The following is a 19,457-nucleotide window of genomic DNA, read 5'->3' on the forward strand; positions in this document are numbered from 1 at the left end:
TGCAGGAAATGTAGGTCGCTGCGTGGGCTGCAGCCTTCAGGGGGGGGGGGGCACGAGAGTGCTGAGAGGTAAATACAGAACTGCAGGGCGGCCACCCAGCCCGATACCTTCATGGCGCTGCCGCTTCTCCACCATGAGGATCTTAGGTTATAAGAAAAATAAAGCAATTTGTTTGAGAGAAAAAACTAAATTCCATTTAATTCACATTTACGCCAATTTCTCTTCTGGTCTGGATTATAGAGATTGGAGAAACTTGGCGATTTGGCAAAAACAACCCAATCCTGTCCGTTATTGCACCTCTGGGATTGCCTGTGATCTGTTCTCATTGTCTATGGCGATTGCAATAAATCTACCCGCTCACCAGATCTCTTTTAAAAATCACTTTATTGACATATGTAAAGTTCACATATTCATGTACCACATGAGGAATGTCTGAATGTCACATCTGTCTTTACATACTGTTTTTTGATAAATAATCTCTGAATTCACATAAAAAATTAAATTAAACAGTATTTCCTTGTAGTCTTGTAACAGGCGTTCGGTTTCAAAATATATATATATATATATATATCTCTCTCTATACTTGTGTCTGGTATACAGTGAGTGAGATACAGATGAGGACAAGGCCAGGTGTAATGCACCGTCTGTAGGGGGTGCTGTGCCGCGATGAGGTGGCGTGTTGTGTGGAGGTGAAGAGTCTTCGGGGGCTTCTTTTGGTTTTATAGTAATGGACAATTATAAACCCTGCGCAGGCTGGAAGCAATTTCTGCAAGTATGTTGAAGGGAAATAAATATTTTGGGGGCTATAAAACTGAAGATGATGTAATTTGTGTGTTTTGTGGAAGATACAATTTAGGGGTGGCAAACCAATCAGGAAGTGGGGGTGCAGAAATTGGCTTCTAGCCTGCACAGTTTAAATGCCCCTCTATTTTGAGAGGTTCTGGCTATGCACCCTGCACAGTGGGCACAAAAACTTGGCACTGCCAGGGTACCAAAGGGCTTCAATCTATAATATGGATGTACATTGGTAAGGCTCAAACTTCTCCTGTTTTTTGCCATCTAACCCCAATTGGAAGATTTCATTCCCACTTTCTGACAATTTGATGGATGAACAGGAACCAAAGAATTCCTTTATGGCCCTATAAAACCCCGACAGCAGTTCTAATCCTCCCTCCATGACACGTAGGACTAAAAAGAATCAGTTCGGCTGGAGTTTCTCTTTAAGTATCATTGCAATGGAATTATTTCCAGGTCACCAATAGCGGAAGGATTTGGGGAGACGTTATTAAATATAATAATCACTACAGAGAAGATTTAAATTGGATCCCCTGGCCTCCCCATAGCATTTCTTAAGTCGGTGAAAAATGCAACTAAAAAGTTCTCCTTCCATTAGCCCCCGTTCTAGATTCATGTCACCATCCTTCCAGTAGGATTCCTATGCCATGCAGAGTGCAGGTAGTAATGCAATGGACTGCGGTGTCTTCTTGCAAGATATTGCATGCCTGGCTCTGCACAGGAATCTACCCAGAAGGATGATGCCATCCCGCCAGTTACTCAGAAGATGAGAGGGTAAGAGATTTATTTTTGTGCATGCCAGGGGTCCACTTTTGGGTCCAGGTCCCATAGGGAACAATAGGAGTGGACCCGATGCATGGGCAAGTAATGTGCCAATCGGTTGGTTACAACCAGGGAAAGTGAAATTTGGCATCCCAGTAACCCATAACCCAAGAAGGCCAGTTAACCGAAAGATTTACAGTACAATACACCTCTGATGGAGGGCCGGGGAAGCCATATTTCAGATTCTTTTATCAGGCATTAATGGTTTTTGTGAAATGACCACATGGACTCATACAATGCTTAGCTGAGCCTTGCTCTTACCCTCCATGCCAACCTAATTCCGGCAGCTATTGGTCTGTGTATGGTCAGACATTGAACTGGCCTTCTCCCACCTGCTTCAGACAGAAAAATGAAAGAAAAAAAAATGCCGCCTCCCCTGGCCGCCTGCGATTGGTGAAATGCGACCAGAAGGATGAGGTTTGATTGGTGGTGTTGCATTGCACGACGTCCGATCTCTGCTCACAGAACGCGGGGGATTATGGTGAAGGGGACGATCGGGCTGCTGGCTTCCAGTTCCAGGGCGGTCAGGAAGCATTCGGTTGCGGAGTCATCGTTCCCCTGAGCCTGGAGAACCTCACCCAGGCTGTTCCACACTTCATGGGCCGTGGAGTTCACCTGGACGGCATCTCGCAGGATTTTCTCTGCCAGGCTGAAGCGACCCAGATGGTGGAGGATGAGACTCTGTAAAGGGGGAAATACACACAGGTTATTGGGGGGACATGGGAAGTGCATGGAGGTGCACAACATACGATTGTGTTATGTTAACAATTTCTGCTTCAACTGGTGATATATGATTGCCGTTCTTTGTGCCTTTAAACTGCTGCTTGTGCTATGTAGGATATTGTTGGGTTTGGGGTTTTTCAATACACCCGGTCCTGCTACAGAATGCTCCATAAACTGGCACCAGAGCACATTGCAATCATGTAATCACCGTGTATCTGTAAGTGCAGGTATGGAGGAACCCGTGACACCATCAGGAGCCTGCAGCACCCATATCTAGGCAGGGAGGAATCATAAAAATGTCTCACTATTGAGGAGAAAAATTACCCTTCCTGAACTGTCAACTCAATTACATCAACAGTGCTCTGTACAGAATATCAATGGCGTCACCAGGGAGCAATGCCGTGCGCCAATGATGTCACCAGTGAGCAGATGTGCGAGCCAATGGCGTCACCAGTGCATCATATTGCACTTTGTTTATTTTAGTTTTGTTCATTTCACAGAATGTTTTAGGGAAGGTCAATGTAAAACAAAATTTTCTATTGCGATGATAAATTCATAGGAAAGAAATGTGTTTAATACAACTAAAGTGCAATAACAACCCAAGCCATACTGAAAATGAATTTCAAATAGATAATAAAAATCTTCAGTGATTAAGGGCAAAGCAGCAATTGTGGAATCCAATAACCCAGCCAATCCAAACAGATCCATCATTATCCTAATATGACAGAAGATGATGGTTGGAGGACCCAACAGAGGAGTGTCAGTATCCCCCGGGCCCCAGGGACAGTGTCTGCAATATCCCAAGACATCACAGAATATTAGAACTGATGCCTATAATAAGATGAAAGGGATCATCCACAGACACTTTGCTGAAATACTTATTGAGCTCATTCTTCAGAAATAATCTATTTACAAGCACAGCGGTGGCCAGTTTGCTCCCCATCGATGTCTCACCCCCGGTGCATGAAATCACCCTGAATGGGTAAAGTGATATAAATTGGAGGAGGACAGGACGGACGGCGATGTATGGATTCTGCAGTCACAGATTTAGATAAACCCCATTGGGGGTGTCACCAGGACAATTGTCGCCTATTGGTATCTCCTGCCCGGTTTCCCCTCACTTTTAGGATGAATGTAGAGGGTGAATCTCCCAAGCAGTCCTAACCCCCTCGCCTATAACAATTGAGATTCTTTAATCTTTATTTCCTAAAATTGCTGCCCATCGCCTTAGCTTTTCATGATACAAATAATTAAACCCCAACAATTTACTTTTCCTTTGCGCTCTCTTTTGGTTTGTTTTAAAGAATAATGAAAGGTTTTTGTTCTAGAAATACTTTTTAATCTTAATTCTGTGCTGCTTTCTTATCATTGTTTTTAGTTAACCCCAAGGACTACAGAACCTCCCCTATGTTATGGTTTTGGGGTGACAACGCTGCTTCCCCATACGGTGCAGGAAATGAGTGTTGTCTCCCTATCTGGAAGGGGGATTTGGAAAAAAAAAGATGCAGCCACCACATGTATAATAGTTTTGGGCCGATATATTTATTATTGGTCCTGTGCTTACTTGCCCAGAGCCCCCAATGCCCCGGTCCATGTAGAACTTATACAGGGCTTTGCATTTGGCTGCAATATTACATTCCTATTCTTGGGTTTACACCAGGCAGACATGTGAGGAACAACCATACAATCCTCTTAGAAAACTACTTTTTTTTTTTTTTTTTTTGCTATTTGGCCCTTTAAGGCCACCTCTATGCTGACTGCCTCTGCTGTTCCATATTGATGATAAGGTGTAGATTCCCCCTCCTCCCCAGGACAATGGTAAAGACAGAATCTCCCCGTGCAGTTAGATTTTAGGTCAGTAGCTGGAGATGGAGTAATGTAGCCTGGAGCGATGAGCCTTTGTCTAAAGCTTTTTAGTGCGCTCCATATACCCGGCCCTCATCGCCGTCTGTGCTGGGGCTTCACAATGGAGCCAAAATCTAACAATGGCAAGGGGGGGGGGGGCTTTATTTGGAGGATGAGGAGGCCTCTGTCTGCCTCATTTACCTGCACACCCCGCTGAAGATCTAAAAGATTTTACAGAGAATTCAGACTCTGCCGGTATCAGTAATGATGAGCAGAAATCAGAGCCACCATTAAACGAGCCCTGGATGCTTTGCAATGGACATCTGTCCTGGTTGTAAAGCTGGACACCAATAAAACAGATTAGTCCCCCCAGGGGAGACCCAGGCAGGTGAATGATAATAATGAATAATGGTGACACTTCCACCATAGCCTAAGGGAAATCTCTGCACTGACGGACGATGATTGTCACTGAACATTGCTAAATCGTAAGCTCTTCGGGGCAGGGTCCTCGCCTCCTCCTGTGTCAGCGTCTGTATTAATCTGTCATTTGCTATCCCTATTTAATATACAGCGATACGTAATATGTTGGCGCTATATAAATCCTGTTTAATAATAATTGCTAGTAGTGATTTGTAGAATGAACTAGCACCGTTATGTTGACGTGTTTAAAGAGAAAGTTCCTGATAATGTCATAGGACAACCAGACATCAGCAGGAAATATCTCCTCAATTATCCAGAGTCTGATTATCTGCAGCATGTGACAAGAGAAAGCTCTGCACACTCACCAGTCTCTGCATGCTCTTCACATGGGTGGGACTGATAGACAGGGCCTCTTCATACCATCTCTTGGCGTCATCTATGTTACCCCGCAGCTCAGACACTTGTCCTCTCATATACAGCACGTTGTGAGACATCGGGAACAGGTTAGCGGCTTCCTGGATACAGGCGGTGGCTTCGGACGGTTTTCCTATACCAATGTATACCTCGGCTGTAAAGGGACACAGAGAGAATAATGGGTTACAATGAAATATTGGGTCAGGACTGCAGGGTTTATCTGAGCTGGAGAGATGCATGGACAGGATGGTCTGCCTGGTACAGGGGTACCTGACCTGACAAGTACATGCGGCCAATTGATTGCCCCACCAAGTGTCCCAATACCCCCTGGGAATGTACAAATCATCACCACCAGTCAAATCAGGGACCAGGAAAAATACTAAACATGGCAAAAGTTTGGTTTAACTTTACATAAGGAAATCTAGGAACAGAATCTGAATATTCTCCTGCGTTGTCACCACGTCACAATGGCTTCCAATAAAGACTACAAGTGACCATTACCCAGGTATCATGCAATGTGGTCACCATCGGGAAACCTGAGAAATGCTGGCAGCTATTGAAATTCATGTAATCAGGAAAAGGATCAGCTGCACCATGATGGAGTAATGGGTGAAACTTTTTTTTTATTCAAAGAAAATGACAATTATCAGCGATGCACGGAGCCGGGATTACAGGAACTTCAACAAAAGAAATCTGCAAATGTTTATACTGAAAGCGGGAAAGATCTTTCCAATTCCTGCAGATAATACAGATAGACACCTAAATCACCGCAATTCATTTAAAAAATTGTGCTAAAACCCAACCCAAGAAGGTTCAGGAAGTGCCAGAGAAGTGACACTTTACTGTATTTTCAGTTCAGAGATTGATTTGTATAATAAGTCCGATAGATCTCCTTCTGTACTACAGGAAACATCTTGTATTGTATTTTACCCTGACAGTACTATAGTATTACAGATTATTTATAACCAACACAGGGTGTGAGAGTAATAAAACAAGGAAAGAGAAGGGGAAAGAGACAGAAACAGGAGAGTGGGGAGGAAAATGAGAGGGAGATGGGAATGTGATGAGGAAGGATGAGAGATGGAAACTGGAGAGAAGAAGAAAGAAGAGGGAGAGAGTGTCGGGGAAAGAATATTGTAACCAGGAGGAGGAGAGGGATGATCGGTAATGATACCATAGAGAGGAAAGGATAGAAGAAATGCATGAGGAGTAGAGAGGGATGGATCAATGGGACGGTGAGATACTGACATGAGTAGGGGATGTGAGGAGAATGCAGTTTGCAATGGCTGGAGGGATGGCAGCTCCGAGTGTTTGATCCCATTCTGATCTCAATGAATGAAATTTGGGGCAGGGCTGTTGCCAGGTCTGTTTATCATCCACACAGATGAGGATGGGCTCTGCCATGTATCAGGTACCCTGCGCACAAATTGGGCAGACAATGGCATGCAGTGTGCACCGGCTGGCACCGTGTCTATATAAGGAGAGAGACGATTGCTGTGCCCGCTGCAGCACACGATGAGAAGAGGCTCGGGCCCTGTGATGTCACACAATGCTGTCCTTGTTTAACCCTTCTCTGCAACCCCACCTCCTGCATACTAAGGAGCGTGTAACAACTACCGCCGCCACCCGTACATCACAATGACCGGAGGGATGGGCAGCAAGATACAAATCACACAGTGCATAACGTTCACCATCCAACCTGCACGGCTGGAATAGAAATATAATCTGCGCCAAGGAAAACATCGCCTGACCCACCCTGTGTTCATATATCACGATGATACAATGGCTGACATTTGTATTTGTTTAAATATCAGATCAGGAATAATATTCCTCTGCAGACAAATCCCTTGTTTAGGGACTGAAGGCTTTACATGCAAATTATTATTATTATTATTATTATTATAGTAGTATAAGGAAGGGTTGGATATGGTATTCCCCACTGGCCACCCCTTAGTAAGAGACAAATGTATGAAGAGAATAGAAAGGGGTTTTAGATGTGGCAAAAGTAAATCTTTTATAAATGATTCCACAGAGTAACACTGTGATATTTGTAAAGCATAATATTTATATAAAACACAAATAAATACAGTTTACAGCAAAGCAAAAAAGGAATATTATTACTTCACATATATGTATTCTGAACAGGATAACCGGTCCAACTAGACAAAACTCCTAATGTGATCTGGAATGATTGTTACATTAACCATAAGGAAGATCTCTAATCCTGACGCGTTTCGCCTTTTAGGCTTCCTCAGGGGTATTAGGGGGACACAATGTATTTTCAATATAAAACCCTTATTTTGGCCGCATCTAAAACACCTTATGTCTATTGTTTTCATACGTTTATTATTATTAATAATAATAATAAGTAGTTTTTTTGTGCCACCATCTTATTCATCGCTGCTGAATATTATAAAGCCGATTCTAATAAGTTGTATGGCTGCACACAAGGACTTCCCAGACCCCACAACAACCAGGAGCAGGAAAACGAAGAACATCAGCACCATATTGTATGACAAAAACACATCGATATCTCCGACACAGCTCAGTGACAGATTGTTAGATTTAGGATCACAATGGAGCAGATCTGATCTTGCGTGCAGGAGGAAGAGATCAGACACCCCGACTGCTGAACCTAATGAGAAATATCGCCAACTGACACTGTGACGCCTCCTTTACCTCAACACGGAACAAAAGCCGCACAGCAGAAAGTGTCACATAGATCGGTACATGTGCAGCAACAGAGGTCAGTGATATCAGGAGCTCTCCTATAGAACATTTTGTCTTTAAGGTTAAACGATCTTTACTAAGTAAGGGTCATCTACCAATATCAACAACCAATCACAGTGGTTCCTGGTCATGTGATCACTGGGGGGGACGGATAGATGTATTGCCTACTCGAAAGTGAAATAGTAATGTTTTTGGCTTAAAATTTTTTTAATAATAATAAATAGGATTTATATAGCACCAACATTCTACACAGCGCTGTACATTAACTAGGGGATGCAAATGGCAGACATGTATAGACTGAGACACAGGAGGAGGAAAGGACCTTGCCCTGAAGAGCTTGCAATCTAGGAGGTGGGCAATAGGAGGGGAGATATAGAATGATGGGTGAGTAGTGAGGGTTTAGGAGACGGAAGAAGACGGGTAGGTGAGGTTGATGCGTTGGGTTTTGAGGGCTCTTTTAAAGGAGTAGAAAATAGAAGCAAGCACAATAGGACGAGGAAGACCATTCCAGAGAGTCAGGGCAGCTCTAGGAAAGTCTCAGAGCCGTGCGTGTGATGAGGTTATGAGTGAGGAAGCCATTAGTAGGTCATTGGTGGAGCGAAGACATGCATTGTAATAGAAATCATTTTAGCAATATGAGCATCATTTACAAATAAAAAATTTTCTCTGTTTACGTATCTGGGGTAATTGGCCCTTTATATATTTTATTGTTACGCTTGTATTGGGGAGGTCAATGAACAACCTACATTACTCACCTATTAGTCACATTGGGTGTGATTTCATTGCTCTATGGAGAATGTGAGGCTATTTACAAATATTTTCTATGGTCCCCTTCCATTATGTACCAGCAGCTCACCAATATAGCAGCAAGGTGTCTGAGGCTGGTACCATTCTATGGGCCTAGGACCCCAATTACACCTCTGAAACCCTCCAACTAGACCCATCTGAGAGTAATGTTAAACATCCGGTCCCTGCACATGGCTGACATGATAGGGATAGTCAGCCATTAAACTGTGTTTCATTAGCCAAAAATCAATCTGGACATTTGTTCTAAAATATGATAATTATAACTCCTATCTACCTCCCCTACAAGTTTATTACAGGTAATTCCCTTTCACCTGTCGTGTATAATGTTGCACATATGCAGTGACAAATAACATTCGCCAATCTGACAGTCACATGACGCAGATCAGAGAACCGTCTATTAAATGATTTGGTGGATCTCCGGAAACATGACTGCCAGCATTCTGAGATCACTCCGCAGCTGGCGGTTATCTGGTGATGTTATCGAGCCCTGGGGTTACATGAATAATAGATTTTGGTTAAGTCCTGGTAAGTAGGAAGTAAGAAGATCTGTTCACAGAGTGACAGATCGTAACTTGTTTTCTACACCGCCTGCAATCAGGGTGTCTGTACACCTAAAACCTGCAGGAAAACGACTGACAGCTTCATTGTGGAATTGGCTTCAGTGTGATTCTGCATTTCTTCTAGGTATGTATTTATTAGAACAATCATTACATGGTCATAGTGAATACAACTGATGAATGTCATTGTGTTGCTGACACTTCACCAGTTATCATCCTGTGCCTACAGTGCCGTCTACAGAAATGGTGGGAAAGAGAACCTGTCCTACCAAACGGAGCTTCCTTCTCTACCGCCTTCTTTCCACACTTTTGAGAACATATCTCCCATCAAATAAATTGAAAAAAAAATGTTATACAGATTTATGGACATTTATACTTGAAAGGATTTGTGTTTCTGTGCAGTTATACTTGTGGTCTGGGCACCCCAACAGGCAGCAAACCCGAGGCTCAATGTCAGCCGCTGCAGCAAAGTTGGGTCGAGGGCACTGACCACCTGCTGAAAAGACGCTAAAGGAGAAGCCACGCACTGATGAGGACGTATTTCTGCTCCCTTTCCTGTATGTGCACTGACTTTTAGCATGTTTGCTGTGGCAGAGCCAGTTTGCAAAGGTTACAGAATGCGATCAAGAGAGATCAGGTACTTTAGCTGCATTTACAAAACCTACGTAGATGTATACATAAAAATAAGAATTATTGTGAATGTTTTCAAGAATGACACATTAAGACCTATTTTCTCTCCTGTGTAGCCTGTGTACATGTCCTACCAAGAATTAAGGAATTCAGACCCTGCTACCTGCACTTCTCCTAGATTGGGCTAAGGAAGCAAATGTTGGTCAAGGATACCTGCTCTTCATTCAGCCCAGAACAGAGGTATCAGTTGCTGCACTTTGTATGCTCTCCATGAATTCCTGTTGGCTGCCAGTTTCTCTGCATAACCCAGGGACCAACTTTTAGGGAAAGTGGCAGCAGGATAAAAACTTTCCCTGGTCCTGGAAAGAAGTCTGATCAAAGACTGACGAATGCCCAGCAGCTCAAAACAGACCAAATTCCTTTTCTTATTGGGGTCACCAATATTTGGTTGGGGTCCCATAGACAATGATGAATATGTAATTTGCTCCCACCTCCCAGTCTGTACCTATATTTTCCATGAAGGGGTTACATGCTGCGCTGGTAGCGGCAGAGCTGCTATATTGGAGGTGCTATGAATAGCTTGCGGTTTTGACTGTGGAAAGTGCCAACATGAAAGCTGTAATCACAAGTGAGTAACAAGCAGAAATTAACCACCCACTTCAAAGCAATTTTTAGCTGCCCTTCAAGGGATGTGCCACACGTCAACAGGTCCCGCCAGCTCTGGACACCCCGCCTAAAATTCAGGACAGACCTAATCTATCTTACTATAGCCCCCCCCAACCACCGAAGTGAAACATTGAAGGTTATATCAATTAAGTCTCTTACATTATTCTGTGCATTCTCTGGTCAGCTTAGGATTGCAATGGGGCTGCATTCTGCGGGACCATCTCCGGTCGTTTCTTATTTTATTCTGTACACATAAGGGTGTCATAAAAGAACAGATCACTCTGCCCAAAAGATTGCAAGAGAAAAGCATAAATATGAATATACAGCCGCAAAGCTGGAATTTTGGGATTTGTGTGAACTTGCCAACTTCTATTGAGTTGGCAGACAATATTCAGCCTATTGGATTATAATAAAAATATTACTGAAGAGGAAGGAGTTTTCTCATACTTCAGGAATATCCTGATCTAAAGAAGAGGTGATTGGCACCCTAAATGGACAGGGGAACGACTAGTATAGGTAAGAATATGGAGGCTTTTCTGGCTAATGAAGGAGATTTGCTGCATCTGATCTTAGCCAGGATATGTAAACATATGACATATACTAACACGGAGATATTTAACCGGAAGTCCTGACTTTATGGATTGTGCGCTGTGATAATGATTTCTTATGATTTGTGTGAGCCTTCCCCGAGACTGGCAGCGGTGTAATTCCATCACTCAATCAGGAGGAAGGCAGGTCGGAAGGTCGCTGTGCGCTAAAGACTTGCAGGGTGAAATTTCAGCTCCCCCGGCCCTTCTCCTCTCATTGTTTCCGAACAGGTCTGTGTCACTGGAACAGGGTCAGATAAAGCCGTATGGCGATATCCTATCTATGGAAACTGGAGGAGAAAAAGCCGAACACGGCAAAAGGGATCCAGCTTCCCGCTGGGGACAACCCGTGATGTGATGTCATCACAGCCACTGAATGACATGAGATCGCTATTCATTTAGGAACTCCTGAACTTGGGGGCACCCATAAGACAACCGGCGCTGCGGGATGCTGGGAAGGGATAGTTGTCTTCAACCCTTTTGTGACCAGAAGCCCAGACTTCTAGACCAAATTTATCAGTCAGTACACATTGGTTCATGTGACAATACCTATAGGATCAATTTGCCTGCATATATCATTTTGACTTTTATTTAGTTTGCTGACTTTATGAATACCATGCCCATGTTCAAGCAAAGACAAAAATATAGTAGCTTTGTAAATAAAATATTTGTGATCACATGATCAGGAACCAAAAGTTAGTTCGGACCAATGTCTAAAGTCATATACTGATTATAAGTGTATACATAATGCCCCAGGCCCACTTACCTGCATGAAGCCAGATTTGTGCCAGAGTCATCCAGGGATGGAGGGGACCTTGCTTTGGAGCGCTGCTTTGCAGAGAAGAGGCCATTTCGGACAGCGCCTGTTCCACCCTCGATGCTGCGATAGATGTTGCATGCACAGAACCTGGAAAGGAGACAATAATATGAGAAGTGGCAATGGCAAAAATCAACCAGAATCAGTGCTACCAGCCTGTGTCTGGTTAGATGCAATTTTTCCTGTGTGACAAACACAACACGTGCAGTAGCCGGATCAAGGCATGACTGGACATAGAACACAGCAGTCGGGCACGGGGCCCTCAAATGTGCCAGTGGAAGCCTGGTGATGTTAGAGCTGTGATATTACCTGGCCAAATACAAACCTTGCAGAGCATTGTCCTTCCAAGGTCAGCCTCCCACGTATTTGTCTCCTATCCATTGCAGATTTATTTTGTTCCTGAACAAAGTTTCTAAATTATAAAGATGAATCCTTTAGGTTGTCACCATCATTGTGCTCAGTCCTTCCTGGCTAGGAGGGGCTTCCAGCCAACAAGCAGAGCATAGCTAACCCATAGATATAAGTGGGGATTCGTTTCTGATATGGGGCAGGTGTGGGTCTGCCCCGGATGTTTACTGAAATAAGGAAAGGAAAGTATTGTATAACTTGGGGTGGGGTAACTGATGAAAAACTGGACTGAAATCCAATCGCTGACTCTGCTACCAACAAATGTAAATTTCTGATTTCATCCATTCAGAGATCAGCCTGCAGGACCCGCTATAACGATGAAACTCTAACGTCTGCTGTGCACGAATCGTCTTCACAATCAAATCGATCTGTTTGTTTATTATAAAAGCCAAATGTTCATTGAGAATGAATCAATCATGCTACCATACACCGCGATTAATGTGCAGTCTGGCAGGGGAGGAGCGCTGAAAATAAGAGAAATCTCCAAAACGCGTCACTCATGATTTTCTTACCTGACAAACTGAGGTTCTTTTTATTGTAATATTGATGGCTTTAATGAAATTATCAAATGCATTGACCTGGGCATGACTAGAGAGGACATCGCACCCTCCTGACTTAAAATAACCTCGGTGGTGGATTTGGTGCAGCGTGGCCCTGTAATCCACGGAACGGCGGTGGATTTTCCACATTGCACCAAACAATGCCAAGGAGCTCCCATGTTGTATTAGCAGCCCCCATCGGAAATGCTTAAGGCCGATGGTTGCCAAAATCAGTCTTATCATTGGTTCTCTATCTCAGGTAAACTGACCCTTTCATATCCCCCGGAAGCACCAATCACACACTGCCATCATTACCGTCAGTGACTTTTGTAGAGATCGCATTAGAGGGCGGTGAGGGTGGCATGGACAGAACCTCTTGCTTTGCGTCCGGAGTCTAAACTGCCACAGATTCGGCTCAGTGTGATGAATGGGGCTGTTTTCAGGTAAATGTCATCCGTGGGAAGATGAATAACGAGCGCTCGGTAAAGAGCAAATGAGAAAATCTTTAGAAGCGGCCTTCTAATTAAATCAGACTCAATCCTGGGCGCAGAAAACTGGACGATAAGGAACTACATGTCCCAGCAAGACTTGGCTGCAGACTAATTAATGTTGGTGAACAAAAACTCTTCTGGTCTGTAGGATTTTAGTTTTGGATTAGTGTTATAATTTTTGTGTGTCCTTGCTCAATTTTCTTGACAGGAAGTGATACAAAAACACAAAATAATAAAGTTCCAATGGGGACCGCTGTTCTTGGTGACAATTGTCCACAATGGAAGAGAAAACTTCTCGATTATGGAAATGGAGGGAAGTTTACCCCCCAGCTTCCTATATGGAATGGAGTTCTGGTGAAAGCGGCCGGGTTAGGTAATTTACTTGCAGAGGAACCGTCTTGGGGTCAAATCGCAGAGCCGTCATTATGAAGCAGCTATGAGAACCCGGGCAGCACATTGCGATCACATGATCCGGGCACAGACAGTAATCGGGGGATTTCCAGTAATCTTTCCACTCATCCAGAACAGTAATTACATCCGGAAAGAAAATGCAGCAATTAAAGGAACAGCAAACAACTATCTCTCTAAAAGGCCAAATAATAAAAACTAGAAAAATGCTTAACAGACTCAGTGCAGAATGTAGACAAGCACCCCGCCAGCAGAGAGCGCTCACCACCCACCCAATGTATTACAGAATCCTGTAGCCAGGCCCTTTTATTCTGCTGGAGGAGATGCAGGGACTTGTAGTTCAACGCAGCCAGAGCTACAAGTAAATCAGTTTTTACAAATCCCCTGCTTGTTGGAAGGTCATGCAAAAGTATGAGGACACCAAAGCATGCTGAGATTTGTAGTTGCAGCCAAGGTCCGCAAAAGATTGGGGGCTCTATAGGACATTTGCTCATTTCTTTTTTTTTTCCCTTTCTTTTCCTTTATCCCACCATGGACAGTCATTGGCATCCTGCATTACAAAATCAGACACCCAGAGGCGCTCTAGCTGATGCCAAAATAAACCTGCGAGGTGCCACAGGGTTCAGGAGCAAGTCAAGCACTGGCGGCTGCCTATATTGACACAGAGGTCACAGCAGTAAATCTGATCGGATTTATCACACAATCACATAACATTGTACTCATGGCAAGAGAGACACACGGCAGAGAGAGAAGCAGCAAACACATGCCGGGGTCTGCAAGCAAAAACACACCAGACCGCCCCATGCACGTCACACGCAGCTGGTCACATGGGCACAGTCACTGCTACATGCAGCGCTTTTGGGAGCTAAATGCTATTCGCCATGGATTTAGGACAAGGATTCCTTTCAAATCTGAAGAAAGCTGACAATTAGGCAGCGGGCGGATACATGAGCCCCCATGTGTGCAAAATTGTGTGGTGTGAGCCTGCCCGCTGTGTACGCTGCTGACTGCACAGATATCAGGGGCCCTTCACAAATACAGCGGAATTATGGTTCAAAATAAAACCGCACACACTTCTGAAACTTTACATTCTTCCAAAACCATACCAACCTCCTCTTTTCACTTTCTGTTTTAGAAACAAAACAGGAAATGAGAGAAAATCTCTAAAAAGTGAGGAAAAAAAATCCCTGCAACTGTCACCAGAAGAAACCTTCCGATTGGAACATTTATGGCTCCATTTATAAATTATTGCCCCCGTCAATTCCTCTGAAATTTGCTATGGTCCAATCTCTCTACAGGTCTCCTATTAAAACAATGACTGGTTCTGCCACCTAGTGGCCAATCATCAGAAGTGCACAGCTGTCACAATAGGAAATAAAATGATAATAATAAAGAAATAAGTAGTGGAATAATTTATAAATAGAGCCCTTAATATTCTTCTTCTCGGGAATAAAATTTTAGGCTTATTTTCTGCTTCATCCCGTGAATTTGTTTCAGACACAGAAATGCAAAAACGATGGGAATACGGAAGCAATCTGCACAAACACTACAGCAATAATCTATGTGAAGGGAAACATATAGATGGCCCTCATGCGTTTATTGCTGTCCGCCCAGTATATTTATTTCCTGTATTGCCGCCATGAACCAACAGATATTGATTGGATTTGATCAGATATCTATTGAATTGTCACCATTGCTAGCAATGGACAGCTCAATGCAGTACAAAGCTATGGGGGTCACCAATGCCTGAGACCCCCCAAACCCGGCATGATAAAGAACGGCCCCTAATGGTCAGTGTTCATTCAATATTTTGATCCATTATCAATAGAGAGCTCCCCCCCGATTATTGATTAGATTTTCTTTAGATTTAATGTTTTTATTAATTTCAACATCTAACCTATTAAAAACGGGAATCTGTACAAGATTGATGAAGCTGGCGACCAATGAAATCTGTCCGCTCGGCTTTGGCTGGAAAGTGTAGGAAACCACAAAGTCAGCAATGCGAAGGGCGATTCATCATCCCGGCCCCCCATTAATGTTTTGGCTCTGAGGCTTCTATACATTAGCTCGCAATAAAAGCAATGCATCATTATCATGCAGCAGCGGCCCCATAACTACAATGCTCTCATTTAGAAATATGAACTCTCTTACTGGAAAAACTGCATCTGAACAAGGTGACAGAACATACACCCAATACCAAATGCAGCAATCTACTAAAATGGCGTATTTCAGAAAATGAATACGGTCTCTTTAATAATTAAAGAGCAAGTACGTGTAAAGTGCGGCCTTCTAATTACTCTGTGCAGTCAGCAGCGTCTTTTCCTTAACTCCTGAGCTGCCAGGAATGGTTTAGCTGCACAACAACCCCCAATCTCCACATCTCCCCCCTGAGTTAATAATGGGAACAGCAGTGATTTTGTGACAAGTCACGTGACTGAGGCGTGAGAAATGGCAAAGCCTCAAGGAGCAGCCGAGTTTTACTTACAAACAGAAAACATGGAGTCAAAACCATGAGAGAAGGGCAAGTCTGGAGAGCGGCCTTCAAACGCTGGGTACAAATCACAAATGAAAATAAAATGCACAAGCGTCACTGCAAATAAAACACAAGCGCCACTCACAAACTTATTCAAAACCTTTCTGAGAATCTGCAAACTTGGGGACGAATCTGTTGTGATGGAAAATATCGGGTCATATATATATATATATATATATATATATATATATATATATATATATATATGAGACCCTTAGATCTATGTGGTGGCATCACCGCACAGAAATTCCTGGATTTAGGGGGTATTAGCCCAATTAATGGAGAGTTTCCCTAACCAACAATAGCAATGCGGATGATTGGATGATTTATGGAAGATTTTATAAGGGTGACAATGTTTAGATCGGGTGACACGGGGCATGCTCAATATAAAGGGGAAACATAAAATGACAGGGACTCTTCAATCCAGCTAACTAATGGCTGCCCTGTTTGGTTATAATTGTCTCTTTCTGTTGTGCAATGCAACTGGAAAGAACTTTCAAAAACAATTCTTATTCATCACAATATCCTAAACCCCCTGGTGCCTGAATGGAAGTTTAAGGGGTGTCATTTGCCCCCCCCCCCCATCCCTTTCCCCCTTGCCCCAGTTATACCCCTCATAGCATCTCTCTATTGCAGCCATCAGTGAAACCAGACATATCCCCCTATTTCTTCATGGGGCTGGATTCAAGCAATGGGGGCGGGGGTCACATGATCCCCATACCATTCCATATCCCCCTTAGTGTGCTGCTTTCCCACCTCTTAGATTGTAAGCTCTGCGGGGCAGGGTCCTCTCCTCCTTCTGTGTCACCGTCTATCATTTGCAACCCCCTTTTTAATGTACAGCTCTGCATAATATGATGGTGCTATATAAATACTGTATTATAATATTAATACCTAGAATCAAGGGGTATTTTTGGGGGCTCCAATGAAGCAACAAGAGTGCTGTGCAGGTGAATATAAGTGGGTTGGGGTGGCTTTCAAAAAGACTGTGCCCTGAATGCACAAAGTGGGGAAGAGAGGACACATTTTCACATAGTTCCAGGAACAATTCCCCCATGCATAGGGTAGCATTTCTGCCGAACTCCCCTAACTGCCCCAATCTGCTAAGCACCCAGCACCACCCAAAACTTGAATTTTAGTTTTAGCTGAGCACCAGAGAGCTGAATCCCCTGCCATCTATTTATCATTTCCCTGCACTGGTTTGTGTGAGGTTTCATTGATGGGGTCACTTTTCTCCACCTGGATTCAGGTATTTTAAAATAAGAGGAAACCATTGGAAAAAAACCAAAGCATTGTGTTTGGGTGTATGGAATCCCAACCGGTTCTGTTCTAGTTTGGTCACAAATGTTCTGGCGGTTTGCAGATTATCAGAATAAAAGGCTTCACCATTCACAGCAGGAAACCAAATTACACAAAGGAGGTTCGGGCCCCAAAGGAGGCTCAGCTGGGGCCCTTGTTATGGGGTCGGATTTAGGACAGGAAGGAAGATGAGAGGTGACAAACAGGTGAAGAGGAGATTCTGGTCTTGAAAGGGAGGAGGATTCAGAGGCTAGAAAACAAAGCAAGAAAAAAAAAAAAAGGATGAAAGCCAAAAAACATGGAGGACAATGAGATTGGAGGACAGCGAGTCCAACGACCCCCCCAAACATAACAATGAGGTAGTGTGCGAGTTAGTGGATGAGCCCCTGGGAGTATTGGGAATTCTTGGTGACATTACATTTACCTTAATGCTATATCCAGTGTTCAGTGAATAAATACGAGAGAAGGATCGTTCCTCTTGGTGTGTAAACGTGAAGATGGAGATCGATGACCAATTCCTAGCTTACGTCACCTAGAGACCAATCTCTATAGGTTGGTATAAAACCCTTTTGTGTGCATTCTACTATCTAGCAGAGCTGGGTGATGGAGTGTAATGGAGCAATATTTGAGGAAATACCAGTGGAGCCTGCTGAGCCATTGGGATGCGTCAGGAGTTGTCCCTTATCTTATCTCATCTTGACGGGTTCAAGAGAATCACCCACCATGCCACAGAAACTTCTATGAACTATAAAACTCTACATATCTTATTCTATCACAAAATTACCAAAATTAAGGAGATATTCCTCATTTTAGAACTGTACATCCAGAACCTCACCATTACTTGCCTTGTCATACTTTATGTTGCTGCAGAGATGTCATGGTTTCCATGTACTGCATTGATGGTGGCCAACAAGCCTGAAACAGCTGTATGGAATCAATTGCTTTATATTTAGATCTCTGAGCTATAACCCATCTGTTCTTACCTGATGAAGTATCTGCCTATGGCTCCGCACAGGAATTATATCCTCACTGCCTGACCCGATCAATTCAGGTAAGATTAGGGAATCCTAAATCTGTCAGAAATGGACTTTCCTAGGTGACCAATTTTGGTCACAAAGATAAAGGGTGTTGGTATATTAACAAGTTATGTGTATGGCTGACTGCCACATACAGTAGCTGCAAAACCACAAATGTCCATTAGAATCATTAGTATTACATACACAGGCCAGTTGGTGAATATTAATGACATATATGAAACCGTTATTCCATAAGGGTGCTTTACTAGGTGAAAACTTACTGCAGAAATGAACCCCAGTAAAGAAACTGATAACTAAAATGAGAAAGCTGAGTATGTCTGAAACTGGAAAAAGTTATCCTTACACAAGAATGGAATCTACTAATCTGCTCTATGTAACCTGTATTGTCAGTGTGATGGTGTGGAGGGAGAGGGGTCCAGACAGGTACTACATCATACGTTATATCCCACCGCAGGAAAAGGAAGTAAACCTGTAATTGGCTGCAATCACTGATTTTATTACGTATTACTAGATTGTAAGCTCTTAGGGGCAGGGTACTCTCCTCTGGTGTCACTGTCTGCATCTGTAACCCCTATTTATTGTACAGCGCTGTGTAATATGTTGGCGCTATATAAATCCTGTTTAATAATAATAATATTAAAATGTTAATAGAAGGGGCTTCGGTAAATTTGGTCACACTGATACAATGAGGCCACAGACAAAGATATGGACAAGTAATAATGGACCCCTGCCAAGTTCTGCATCTTGTTGGAGATTAGAAGAACTAGGCACAAGAGAGACAGATTTATACATGAATCAATCACTGGCCATTTGTACTGTGTATGGGCACGCTACTGTCAACTAATTAACTGACACATCTGATAATTAAAAAATAGGTGTCAAAACTTATCACGCATGAAATGTTGGAACTGAAGAGCCACAGACTGACA

General features: G+C 43.2%; 1 protein-coding gene across 4 annotated transcripts in view; it reads right to left on the reverse strand.

The window, feature by feature from the left end:
* Window positions 1-365: 365 nt before the first annotated feature.
* TTC7B (tetratricopeptide repeat domain 7B) overlaps window positions 366-19,457 on the reverse strand; it is a 61,614-nt gene continuing 42,522 nt past the window's right edge. The window contains exons 18-22 of one of the 4 annotated variants that reach the window (XM_072428282.1): window positions 17,604-17,741; window positions 16,145-16,198; window positions 11,763-11,903; window positions 4,971-5,173; window positions 366-2,298 (exon numbers count right to left, since the gene is read on the reverse strand). In XM_072428282.1, the coding sequence (XP_072284383.1) occupies window positions 2,077-2,298; window positions 4,971-5,173; window positions 11,763-11,903; window positions 16,145-16,198; window positions 17,604-17,741 (758 nt within the window). In that variant the 3' untranslated portion in view covers window positions 366-2,076. Of the gene's footprint in view, window positions 2,299-4,970; window positions 5,174-11,762; window positions 11,904-16,144; window positions 16,208-17,603; window positions 17,742-19,457 lie in introns of all 4 variants that reach the window. The other 3 variants (XM_072428280.1, XM_072428279.1, XM_072428281.1) reach the window with 3 other exon arrangements.

This window comes from Pyxicephalus adspersus, chromosome 12 (genome assembly GCF_032062135.1).
Source record: "Pyxicephalus adspersus chromosome 12, UCB_Pads_2.0, whole genome shotgun sequence".
NCBI lineage: Eukaryota > Metazoa > Chordata > Amphibia > Anura > Pyxicephalidae > Pyxicephalus > Pyxicephalus adspersus.